The sequence below is a fragment of the Littorina saxatilis genome, linkage group LG1, assembly GCF_037325665.1.
Source record: "Littorina saxatilis isolate snail1 linkage group LG1, US_GU_Lsax_2.0, whole genome shotgun sequence".
Lineage (NCBI taxonomy): Eukaryota > Metazoa > Mollusca > Gastropoda > Littorinimorpha > Littorinidae > Littorina > Littorina saxatilis.
Window position 1 is genome coordinate 22,946,166 of NC_090245.1, and position 12,345 is coordinate 22,958,510.

The following is a 12,345-nucleotide window of genomic DNA, read 5'->3' on the forward strand; positions in this document are numbered from 1 at the left end:
ATAAGTATCATTATTAATTACAGGTGTATTTATTTTTATTAATTACAGGTGTATTTTTTTATTAAATACAGGTGTATTTATTATAAATTACAGGTGTATTTATTTTTAAATACAGGTGTAATTATTATTAAATACAGGTGTATTTATTTTTAAATACAGGTGTATTTATTTTTAAATACAGGTGTATTTATCATTAATTACACCTGTATTTATATGTGTGCGTGGGCGTGCGTACGTTTGTTTCCCCCCCTCCCCCTTTTTTTTTTTTTCCCCCTCTGTCCCCTCCCCCCCCCCCCCCCCCCCTTTTATGAATGTGTATCACTTTTAGTCTAGTATGCCTGTGCCCATGACATCATCCAACCACTTCTCTCCCCTTTCATTCATTTCCGTTCCTAGAGTTCCTTCCCTTTTTTGCGTGTTTCCCCTCCATTTTCTTTCAAACCTTGTTCGTTCCGTGTTGCGTCTGCTTTTTGTTGTCTTCTGTGTTCTTGTTTTTCCTGATGAAGCTTCCATCAGCGAAAATTCGTACGGCGTCTTGTCTCGTTCTTGTATTGGTGAGTACAGTATTCCTTTGTTTTTCAACTTTAATCTAACTATGTTTCTCCCGGCATCCATTTCTGGACCTATTATTTATTAAAAATTAGATTGAGATGATACCCTTATCATTAACTTGGTTATTCAATGCACAATGTACCATGCGTTTCGCCATAGACCTATCTATCTATCTATATATATATATACGACTTGTGTCTGTGTGTGTGTGTGTGTGTGTGTGTGTGTCCGCGATGCACGGCCAAAGTTCTCGATGGATCTCTTTCAAATTTGGTGGCCATATTCAGGTACACCCCGGACACAACCTGGTCGATGAGATATTTCAACACGTGCTCTCAGCGCGCAGCGCTGAACCGATTTTGGTTTTTCTCTGGATCCATTCCCAGTAACTCTTCCGTATCTTCTCCAGTGTTTTCAGCGTTTATCTCCCTTCCTTCGTGTGGCGTCAATCCATATTCCCGTTTCCATTTTTAGAAGGTCACTGTCGACAACGCTCAATCCATATTCCCGTTATACTATTTTTAGAAGGTCACTGTCCCGGCGAAGCCGGGTATTACTCTTCCTTATCTTCTCCAGTGTTTTGCGCGTTTATCGCCCTTCCTTCGTGCGGTGCGCCGGCGAAGCCCTGTACACCCGGCAAAGCCGGGTCCCAGGCGCAGCCGGGTATTCGGCTCGACTTCTTCCCGGCGAAGCGGGTATTCATCTAGTATTAGATAAATATCTAAATATAAGTCCCTGGTTTAGCGTAACGCCTTGTGTGCCAAAAAAGGTGCTTTTTTTTCTTGAACAAAGTCAATTTTCTCAGCATCCAGGCGACTGACAGACATAAATTTGGTATGGATAGAATCTGCATGAGGAATACTTCATAACTGTATTGTTTATATTGTAGTCATTTAAACAGAACAAAATACAAAGTGATAAAAGTATCCAGAACAGGATTTTTGCATTTGGACACCTTGACAGATTCCTGACCATATAATAGTATCTTCACAACATTATCTGACTTTACACCAAGGTTTAAGTCACAGAAATAAAAAGAATAAGGGAGTTATGATGCATTTTGCGAGGAGCTATCGAGCGAAAGTGAAGGCATCGTGGTTCAGCGTCCGACCATGTTTGCATCGATCTAAGAACGCAGGCTCAACCTCAAACTTAAGAATGTTCATGTAATATTTTTATGTATCTAGTATCTTCACAACATTATCATACTTTGTCCCGAGTTTTAAGTCAAAGAAATAACAAAAAAATTAGTTCTGATGCATTTTCGAAGAGCTAGCGAGCGAAAGTGCAAACATTGGATTTCTGCGTCCGACCATTTTTGCATTGTTTTTAGAACCGTAGGCACGACGATAAACTAAAGTATGTTCATGCAATATTCGTATAGATCTAGTATCTCCACAACATTATCAAACTTTGTACCGAGTTTTATGTCATAGAAATAAAAATGAAGGGACTGAGTTATGATACTAGATATGAAAAATATTACATGAACATTCTTTAGTTTGAGGTTGAGCCTGCGTTCTTAGATCAATGCGAACATGGTCGGACGCTGAACCATGATGCCTTCACTTTCGCTCGATAGCTCGTCTCAAAATGCATCATAACTCCCTTGGTTTTTATTTCTGTGACTTAAAACTTGGTATAAAGTCAGATAATGTTGTGAAGATACTATATATATAAAAATATTACATTACATGCTTTAGTTTGAGGCCGCGCAAGGTAGTGCAAGGTCGCGTGTGGCCGCGTGCGGTCGCGTAGTCTTTAGTCAGACCGCCAAAGGGCGGTCACTCTCGGCGTATTCTCATGCAAGAACCATGGCCGCATCTGGTGCATTACGGCATCGAATTCTCCAGCTTATTCAAAACTCGAGGATAATATCGCGAGCTCTAAGCATACAACAGTATGGTCAAAAAATGGATGAGAGTTTTGGAGAAGCTGTCAAACCTAAAACTCTCGAGCCAGCCGAACAAACGCCTTCTAGTTCAACAGGTAAACACAAGGCTTTGGAAAGCAGAATTTGAATTTGAGTGAAGGTATCACTAAACCGTATGTCGTCTGCTACTAAGACCACACATCAATCAGGTGGGGTACCTGTCTTATTATTTCAACTTTACCTTTAAAGAATGGACTTTGCACATTTTGGGATGTAATTAGCTTGTCTCACAAGAGGCCTGTTTCAGTATGTCAAAACTGTCCACGACAGATTAATGCCCATTGCATCATTATTCAGAATCATATTTTGTCAAAGTCATTATGAGAGAAAAAAGTTGTATCAGTCCAAGTTTGAATGAACTTGTACTTTTTTTGACATCTTACCTTAGTTTCTTGTCCGTTATCATCTTCTTGTGCTCTTTCATGAAGAACAAGCTTTTCAAAATGTCATTATTGTAATCATACACTTTATTGATTATTTGTACAGCAGTCCCTGCAATGTACGGCCCCCGGCGTGAGCGGACACCTGACATGTACGGACACATTTGCTCGGCACGGAGTGTTTTCCTTCTATATTTGCCCCCCCCTTAAACGGACACCTGCAAAACATGGACGCAGACACTCATTTTCAGTCCCAACAGCAGGTCATACCTCCAATGTACGGACAGACCATAGTCAAATTTTCACCACAACAAAATCGATAACAGAGCAGTCCGGCTCTTGGTACAAAGATCACAGCCGCAATGGCGTGATGACAGTCACTGACAACTTGAGTGCACGACTGTACCCATCAGGAGGGGGGGTAGTTTTGGTCAGGAGTGGAGTACATGCGAAGGTGCCAACATGAAACTGCACTGTGCTCTTTATTCTTGTCTGTTGGACGTAAACAACAGAAACCACAGTCGATGAAGGTCCTGAGCGAAAGAGTGAAAAACCGGCCACAGTTCTCAGCATCGTGTGTCTGTGTGTAACCTCTTTCATTGACAAGATACTCTTGTTTCCCCTCAGCCTTGACCAGTGCGTCAGTTGCCTAATCTGTGAACCCTTCAGTTGTCTTGCTTTGTCAAAAGTTACGACACAGTCAACTGGTTTTGCTCTGAGTGAACAGGGCAGCTGGCCTCTCTGGCCACAGCCCCAAACAGTACATAGCTGGAGAGAGGGAGGGGGGGGGGGAGGGGTAGCTGGCTAAACTCTGTGGGGTGTCCGGTGTCAATGCATGTCAGCAGAAAGAGCATTGAAGAGAAATAGAGAGGTGTACTCTTCCACACAATTTCCAAGCATCAGTTGTCACATTAGTCAGGGAGAGTGGGAGCTGTGTTATGAAGAGTGAAAAGTCACTGCCATGCCATATGATCGGCATGCAGTCAATAAAGCCAGACAAGAAGAAAATAAATTACATGATTATGACATGCAGCTTTATCTGCTGCTATAGACCTTTTCGGTATCTGAGCAGCTCTCGCGAGACACGCTCTTTGTTATGCTTTGAACATCGCGAGAACTTCGAACTTTGGCTTGTGCAGCTCGCACGAGATCGCTGTACCGCATGCTTTGCTATGCTCTGAAGTTTGCGAGAGATCACGAGAGCTTGGAATACCGATAGGGTCTATTTATTCAAACTGGTTTTCAAGCTTATTCTTGCAAACGGGTGAAACGCATCTGCACACGCTCCTCTGAGCTGTGTTTGTGTGGCTGCTTTCGTATGTCAGTGCATGGTGAGTGTGTTCACTGCCTTGATAAGATTTATTTTATCTCTTCTTTTCAAGACTTTTCATACAAATCATTTTTACAGAACGTTTAAAGAAGTATTAGGAGTTTATTGTTATTGTTTAGTAGCCACAAGAAGTGATTAGCATAGACTCAATCCTGTTGTTTGTGTGTCTCTGTGTGAGTGTATGGGGGAGGGGGTGGTGTGGTCACCCCTCCCGTGACCGGACACCTGCAATGTACGGACAGTTTTGCTATGGCCCAAGGGTGTCCGTTCATGAGAGGGACTGCTGTACGTACACTCTTTACAAAAAGTTAAGGACCGGTTTAGAAAATGTATACAATCTTTATAAATTTGCTAAAAATGAAAGGTCCCCTGATTTAATTGAAACTTGCCTTTTGAGAATTCACAAGAGGACTGCGAGTGTTGCTATACACACATTTTTGACAGGCTGTTTTATTGTGCCATGCTAAACACGTTGACAGATTCTGTTTTAAGGGTGCTGTCAAAGTTCTATGGAATTGGCGTAAAACATGCCAGGGTCAAAATCTTGTGATGGACGTGCTACAACAGGGTCCTGACCATAAGGGTGCTCACCAGTTTGTGTTGAAAAGCTAACACACTGTTGAAATAATGAACTAAAGCAACATGCCTCTATGACAAAAACCGAGTGTGTGAAAAACTGCATGGTCCTTGACTTGGAAAATTGAGATCAAAAACTACACACACGAATGCACACACATGCACAGACACAAAGCTACATGTAAAACTGTTGATGTGTGTGCAGATTTCGAATTCGGAAAATCTGTAACAGTGGATGCAAGGCGTGTAGACCCTACAACAGTCAAACAGGTTTACTACTTTGACTCACTCAGCATTGTGAAGTCACTAGAGACAAAAGGTACTTTATGATAAATCACACAAGCCCACAATTTTGGGTTAATGTGATGTGGTAAATATGATTTCTCTTTCTGATAGCACATGCATGTTCGTTTATTGCTTTGTTGTTGTTTCAAGAATGTTCATGTAAGAATTGTGTTAATTTAATGTGAAGGCGTCAGGGTCCGATTTAGTTCAAGATCGGCAGGGATGTGGTTAAATAAAATTGTCATTCAGGATATTTACTGTTTGAAATCTGAAAGCTTATGAAACAAAATCAAAAGGCAGATATACATTTTTCACAGTATTTTGCTCATTGTTACTGCATACTGTAATAGAACTTGTACTTTTTAGCAAATACTGGATTGCAAAATTTGTATGATGATCTCTGGTCTGTGTACGTGTGTTTATAAGTGTGTGTTGTAGGCATGATTTTTCAGCTGAATTGCGTCTACAGTAGTCCCTTCCATTTCCGGCCCTTTCGTGGGCGTGAACCTACCCGGAGCGGCCAGCTTTCCCATGACAAATGAGTTTTCCTTCTATAATTGACTCTTAATGGCCGTTAACCTGTCTGACGCGGTCAACGGTCACTGATTTTTGCCCTAAGGTGCCCCTCTTACTCGACAGGAGCGGCCACTTAACGGCCACTTGTCACTTTCGCGGGCGAGCGCCTGTGGTGTGTGTGTGTGTGTGTGTGTGTGTGTGTGTGTGTGTTGTGTGCACAGACGGCACAGCACGAGCAGACGACATGAATACTTACGCATGCGCAAACTGTAAATACAGACATGCGCATACATGTACATTTACGGCAGTCACTTCCGGATCGATCACAGCTGATGTGAGTTTGAAACACTTGTTTATCTGACACTGAAATACATATATAATAATCCAAACAACACACATAGAAACATACGAAACAATAGCTTAGCCAGGACGATCGAGTTAAACACGCAAATAATTAAGATGTATAAACGAAAGCAAAACTAACAGACAATGAATCGGCGGCTCGTGGATGATCGCTTTCTTTTCTTCATGAAAACTTGATCGTGTTTTTTTGGGTTTTTTTGGAGGAGGAGGGGGCCTGTAATGAACGGCCACCTGATATTTGCGGTCACCTTTGCAATGACTAATGGGTGACCGGATATGGCAGGTACTACTGTACTGTTTTATTCCAGTATTTTAGAAATTGAACTTTTTAAATTTGTTTGATTTAATACTTTTTAAGACATAATTATTTCTAGGTTTCAGTCGAGAGCAGGCTGAAGGGTTGGCTGAATCATGGACAGAGATCATCAACACCACATTAGATCATCAGTCTCGACATATGATCACAAAGAAACAACAGGTGAGCAATAAGCCACTTTCCTGAAAGAGTTGCTCGTCCATGAATTCTTTGCTGCAGGGCAAGATGATATGCGATTTTAATCATACATCTATTGTATAATGTTTTTGTATGATGTGAGACAGTCATTATTTTTCTCTCTCTTGAATGCAAAGCAGGTTTGAACTAAGAATAGTTGGAGGATCGGGAGTGATCTGCCCCTGGCTACCAGCGAGCAGCGAGATTCTGAGCTCTCCCTTTTTTCATCCAAAAGTTCTTCCTTCGTTCCTATATGATGGACATTCCAGGACTACCAGTTGCCTTAGAGTCAGTTCTGCAGACTCTGGCCATGAAGTGCTCCCTGTCTTCATGGGACGTGCACGGCAAGGGGAAAACAACGACACTCGTCTTGAGATGGGACAGTGACTCGGCATCCGCCATTGGGAAACCCGAACCAGTCACTTTTGCACGCTACCGACGCAAGTCACCGAGCGAACTCAGGCGAGACACGCAGCGTGCGGCGACAAGACAACATCAGGTCAAAGGTCAGTCACACGACGTAAACATAAACAGTGACAGCATTACAAGTGTGGAACAAAACGCTGAGTCCGGTGTTGTTGACAATGTGTTTGAGACCCCACCCAGTCAGACGGCACAGCGCCCTGATTACAACAACACCGACAATTACACGCAGGAACCGCCTGATTCTGCAATGGATCAAGACCCTGACACAGATAAAACGTTGTGTGACACCAGCGACACGGATTCAGAGAACGACGAGTTCCTTCAGTATTGGGAAGATCGGCGCGATACTGTAACCCATTATTTGTCTTCACTCAAGCCTAAGGAAAGAGAGGCAGTCTTAGAGTGTGCCGTGACACCTGTTGTGAGAAAAGTTGTCCTTGATCATCGCTATGGACACCACTGTCTGTATGCATTGACTGACCGGATGGTGTTTCAGTATGGACTGAGAGAAGGTGTTGTGGACAACTGGTTTTATTTTACTGAAGAAACTGAAGACACTGATCTACAATACAGCATTATCCTTAGCTGTCTCAGACGATGGTGCGATGTTGACCCGCTTAGGTACGCCGATCAGATAGAAAGAATGAAACAACACATCGAGGCGTGTTGCCATGTCATGCTAGACTGCAGTGGCACACAGTGATGGTGAGCCGACCACGCCTTCATAACACGCCTGACGCTGCTGACGGACACGGACTTCACGTTCCACCAGGAACACTCTTCTTCGTTGACCCAGATCCACACTATTCGCTTTGTTGAACTTTCCCCAACTGTGCCTTCGTACCGTGAAATATATATCGAGAAAAAACTCTGTTGACAAACAATCGAACAATCAACAATAACATGGCATACCATGCTATACGACTAACGATACACATGTTATCGTTGTCCTGTCGCGTTTCGTTCTTTTTCATTTTCTTTTCTTTTTTTCCTTTTGCTTTTTTTCTCTTGTCGAAAAGGTTGTAAGCTGAAAGAATAATAAAAAAAAAGAGAGAGAAAAAAAAAAAAAAAAAGAATAGTTGGAGTCTCTTTTTTAAAAATTTGAATTCTTTCTCCCTTTTTCTTGTTGTTACATTTAGTCAAGTTTTGACTAAATGTTTTAACATAGAGGGGGAATCGAGACGAGGGTCGTGGTGTATGTGTGTCTGTGTGTGTGTGTGTGTGTGTGTGTGTGTGTGTGTAGAGCGATTCAGAGTAAACTACTGGACCGATCTTTATGAAATTTTACATGAGAGTTCCTGGGAATGATATCCCCGGACCTTTTTTTCATTTTTTCGATAAATGTCTTTAATGACGTCATATCCGGCTTTTTGTAAAAGTTGAGGCGGCACTGTTACACCCTCATTTTTTAATCAAATTGATTGACATTTTTGTACAGCAATCTTCGACGAAGGCCGGACTTCGGTATTGCATTTCAGCTTGGAGGCTTAAAAATTAATTGATGACTTTGGTCATTAAAAATCTGAAAATTGTAATTTTTTTATTTTTATATAAAACGATCCAAATTTACGTTCATCTTATTCTTCATCATTTCCTGATTGTAAAAACATATAAATATCTTATATTCGGATTAAAAACAAGCTCTGAAAATTAAAAATATAAAAATTATGATCAAAATTAATTTTCCGAAATCGATCTAAAAAACATTTTATCTTATTCCTTGTCGGTTCCTGATTCCAAAAACATATAGATATGATATGTTTGGATTAAAAACACGCTCAGAAAGTTAAAACGAAGATAGGTACAGAAAAGCGTGCTATGCAGCACATCGAAACCACTACCGCGCTAAGCAGGCTCGTCAGTTTCACTGCGTTTTGCACAAGCGGCGGACTACGGTCATTGTGAAAAAAATGCTGTGCATTCAGTTTTATTCTGTGAGTTCCACAGCTTGACTAAATGTAGTAATTTTGCCTTACGCGACTCGTTGTTGCCCAAGCTCATGTTCACTCACTGTCTTGAGCTGGAGTAAAATGTATACATTTTCATAAAAATGTTTTTACTCATGTTTTATTTTGGAGTCAACATGCTGAAAATCAGAGCCAGTTGCAATATTTGCTGTGAATTCTATGTAGGTTACCAAGCTTTGGCTGCAAAGTTTTGTTAGACTTCATCACCTATTGAGCGTAAATGTTACAGCAACCCTCAGTGAATTGCCTTGCTTTTTACATTTTGTCAAGTTTTGACTAAATGTTTTATTTTTCTTGCTGCGAGACAGGACTTTATGGACCTAATGCTACTATCATTTGGCTATACAGTTTTTGCGTTCAAGTTCTCTTTGTGTGGTGTGTGTGCTTGTTTTTGAGAGTGTTTGTTAGCTTTGATTTAAAAAAAAACTCCATGTGTTTGCTTGTTCTTTCAGGAGATAACAGTGCAACAGTTAATGGCTGAGATTGTGTCTGTGAAGAAAGACATGGTGTTATTGCAAAAGAGTGAATTTTCTCAATTGCGGTCTGAGACAGAGGCAAGTTGGTTGTTCCATGTTTTGAGGTGTGTGCCAGTGTGTGCGTTTTTTAAACATAATGGTGATTATTTGTGGGGGGAAAATATTGATAATGATTTTTGGCTCACGTAAGTGTAGCCTATGCGATGCTAACTTTGGTCTGTCTGTGCGTGCGTGCGTATGTATGTATGTCTGTGGTAGAAACTTTAACATTTGACTGAACACCGAAATACTAATTTTACCTGGTTATTATTCAAGCAACAGCTTCAAAGTATTGAAGCAATGATCAACATTTCGTCGGCACGTATGTAGTTAAAGTGTGTATCCAAAGAAAACGGGTGGTGGGGGGTTTTGGGGGGGTAAAAACAGCTGACTGGTTTGTGTGTGTGTGTGGTATGTAGACCAGGTCAGGGGTCAAGGTTAGGTCAGATCGCGTGAAGGATTGTGGTATAGATACAGTTATCACCGAGCTACAGTTCGCCGATTCGGAGAAGACGATTTCCCATTGTTCGGTTTCGTAGCTCCAGAAAAATAGATAAAGAAGATACCAAAGGAGATTTCCTACAGGTTAATCTGCACAGCGTGTTTCCAGTGTCTGCGCGAGGAAGCGCTGTCAAAAGCGCAGTGTCGATTCTGGCAGTCGTGTCCCCGTAAGTAGGCTACAGATAGACACTAGATCTAGTGTCTGTCTCGCACTCTTGCACCGTGTCACCTATGCTTACTGTGTGTGTGTATGTGTGACTGAGTTTGTGTTACTGTTTGTCGATTTCTTACGTGAGCCTTGAAGGCTTCGCCTCTTGTTTATGTTGCAATGTTAACATAAGCAATGTTAATGATGAAATTATGTAATTATATCTGAAGGGAATAGACAATGTTTGGAAATACATGTAACTCTGTTGGGTTTGTAAAAGAGTGAATACTCTTGCTTTTAGTGTGTCTACATTTCCCACAAGACATGATTATAGGCCAGCCACTAGCGAGGGGTGTACAAGGAGTACGTGTAGAAAGTTTCCCTAAAAGCAAGGAAAAAAACTTTCATAATCCAAACAAACCCGACAGGAATGATTTCCGGAGTTCTTCTGTATCATCGGAGCAATATTTCAAGCTGCAATAATTGGAACAGTTGTTTCTTTTTGCAAAACTAGTTCTTGTTCAGTCAGTTGAATCTGTGGGGTATGAACATAGGATGTACTCATCTCACTGTTCTGTTGCAGAAAATGGCGATAGAACTTGACAGCCTGAGGAAATCATTTGTAGATGAGGTCAACAAACTAAAAGGGCACGTTACGCTTGACATCAATCTGGAAAGAGGTCGATCAGTGGAGGCTGTAAGTATTTTAATTGTCTGTTTTCTTTGTCTAAAATGTGTAATACAATGTTTAATTATCATCTATGCATGCATGTATAGCCTTACAATGTCAATCGTAAACTGCACAGTTCTAGGTATTTGGCTGAAAGACCTTGGACAGCTGCTGACAACAAACCATGCATGAAGTGTCTGTTCTTATTGTGTTGCTTTGTATCTGACAGTCTTTTTGAAGCCTGCATGCCCAAAAGAGAAAATTCAGTGTCTTAATTACTGTGTGTTTGCAGTACAGTTTTACTTCATGTACCTATTGTCTCTAATTTGGGTCATGCTTCTGTTTCTTCAGCATGCCACCAATGCAGGGAAGCTTCTACAACTCGACAGCAAAATGGACACAGATATTGCAAATCTCAAGACAACATTTGAACAGTATCGTAATGATGTTCTGAAGTTTGCTGGCGGTAAGTTCTTCACTGAACACAATGCTGTAACGCTTCTGACAAAAGAGTTATTTAAATGTTTTACCGATATTGGAAGTTAACACTTTTTTCACCATCATTTTTTTCAAATTTTACAGTAGTGACACGGATGGTGGAATATGAGGTGTCCGTGTGAAGACACTAGGATAATTGGTTGTTTCAAACTGTTCAGTTAAAAGAAAAATAATAATGCATACAAAAAAATCCACCAGGCACATGAAAGTTGATCTTATTGTACTATTTGTTTGCAGGGACGGTGTTGGCATGTGCTACGCTATGCATGGGTATCATCCGATTATGGTACTAACATGGACTGTGTCTCTTCTTCTCCTGACCTGTGCAAGACATGGGCCTCACAGCAGTGTAACTGTGTGAATAATTCACATGACTCAGGGCTGTCAGTCATCTCTAAATGCTCCCCTACCCCTCTCCACAATGTTATATCTGAGGGATACATATTCTTGTCGTCACTTAGTCTGTTGTTACCTGGGACTCCCTTTATTGTGATTTTGTGCGTGTTAGAAAGCTGATTGACACTGCAAGAGAATGCATGCAAGACTTTGTGCGCTCTTCACACAAGCACCCATCGTTTCATTTTGTGCCAAATCAGATGTGTTTTTTATTTGAATACATTATGTTTACGCACACTTCTAAGTTTTATCATTTGATGTGATGTGTATGCGTGTGTGTCTCCTATGTGTTTGGGATTGAAGAGGGGTACTGAACAATTCATTCAAGCTATTATTGTAATTTCTCTTATTTTCATTCACATCGCATATCCTTGCTACAGATATAAAACCACTTAAACCTTCACCAGAACCGGCACGGTTGGCCTAGTGGTAAGGCGTCCGCCCCGTGATCGGGAGGTCGTGGGTTCGAACCCCGGCTGGGTCATACCTAAGACTTTAAAGTTGGAAATCTAGTGGCTGCTCCGCCTGGCGTCTGGCATTATGGGGTTAGTGCTAGGACTGGTTGATCCGGTGTCAGAATAATGTGACTGGGTGAGACATGAAGCATGTGCTGCAACTTCTGCCTTGTGTGTGGCGCACGTTATATGTCAAAGCAGCACCGCCCTGATATGGCTCTTCGTGGTCGGCTGGGCGTTAAGCAAACAAACAAACAAACAAACCTTCACCAGAGCCTTACAAGTGTCTGTATCTCTGAAACTATTGGGAGTTTTTGATTGAAACTTCATCTAACTACCAA

General features: G+C 41.3%; 1 protein-coding gene across 3 annotated transcripts; it reads left to right on the top strand.

The window, feature by feature from the left end:
* The first annotated feature begins 307 nt into the window (after window positions 1-307).
* LOC138964954 (mitochondrial calcium uniporter regulator 1-like) lies at window positions 308-11,786 on the top strand. Of its 3 annotated transcripts, none has more exons than XM_070337044.1 (7): window positions 308-554; window positions 4,977-5,090; window positions 6,310-6,413; window positions 9,274-9,375; window positions 10,569-10,682; window positions 11,007-11,121; window positions 11,391-11,786. In XM_070337044.1, the coding sequence occupies exons 1-7, from the start codon at window positions 335-337 to the stop codon at window positions 11,444-11,446; spliced, it is 825 nt and encodes a 274-aa protein (XP_070193145.1). In that variant the 5' UTR covers window positions 308-334; the 3' UTR covers window positions 11,447-11,786. The 3 variants fall into 3 exon arrangements, with proteins under 3 accessions (XP_070193145.1, XP_070193162.1, XP_070193155.1); XM_070337061.1 differs by lacking the exon at window positions 308-554 and adding an exon at window positions 2,325-2,634 and having other exon boundaries at window positions 11,391-11,782; XM_070337054.1 differs by lacking the exon at window positions 308-554 and adding an exon at window positions 2,326-2,541 and having other exon boundaries at window positions 11,391-11,782.
* The last annotated feature ends 559 nt before the right edge of the window (window positions 11,787-12,345 follow it).

What these genes read in the sequence shown, in the direction of transcription:
- LOC138964954 (XM_070337044.1), top strand. Translation starts at nt 335, where the DNA reads ATGCCTGTGCCCATGACATCATCCAACCACTTCTCTCCCCTTTCATTC. An exon ending in AATTGCGGTCTGAGACAGAG is followed by an intron (nt 9,376 to 10,568) that starts GCAAGTTGGTTG and finishes GTTCTGTTGCAG; the next exon opens with AAAATGGCGATAGAACTTGA. An exon ending in GAGGTCGATCAGTGGAGGCT is followed by an intron (nt 10,683 to 11,006) that starts GTAAGTATTTTA and finishes CTGTTTCTTCAG; the next exon opens with CATGCCACCAATGCAGGGAA.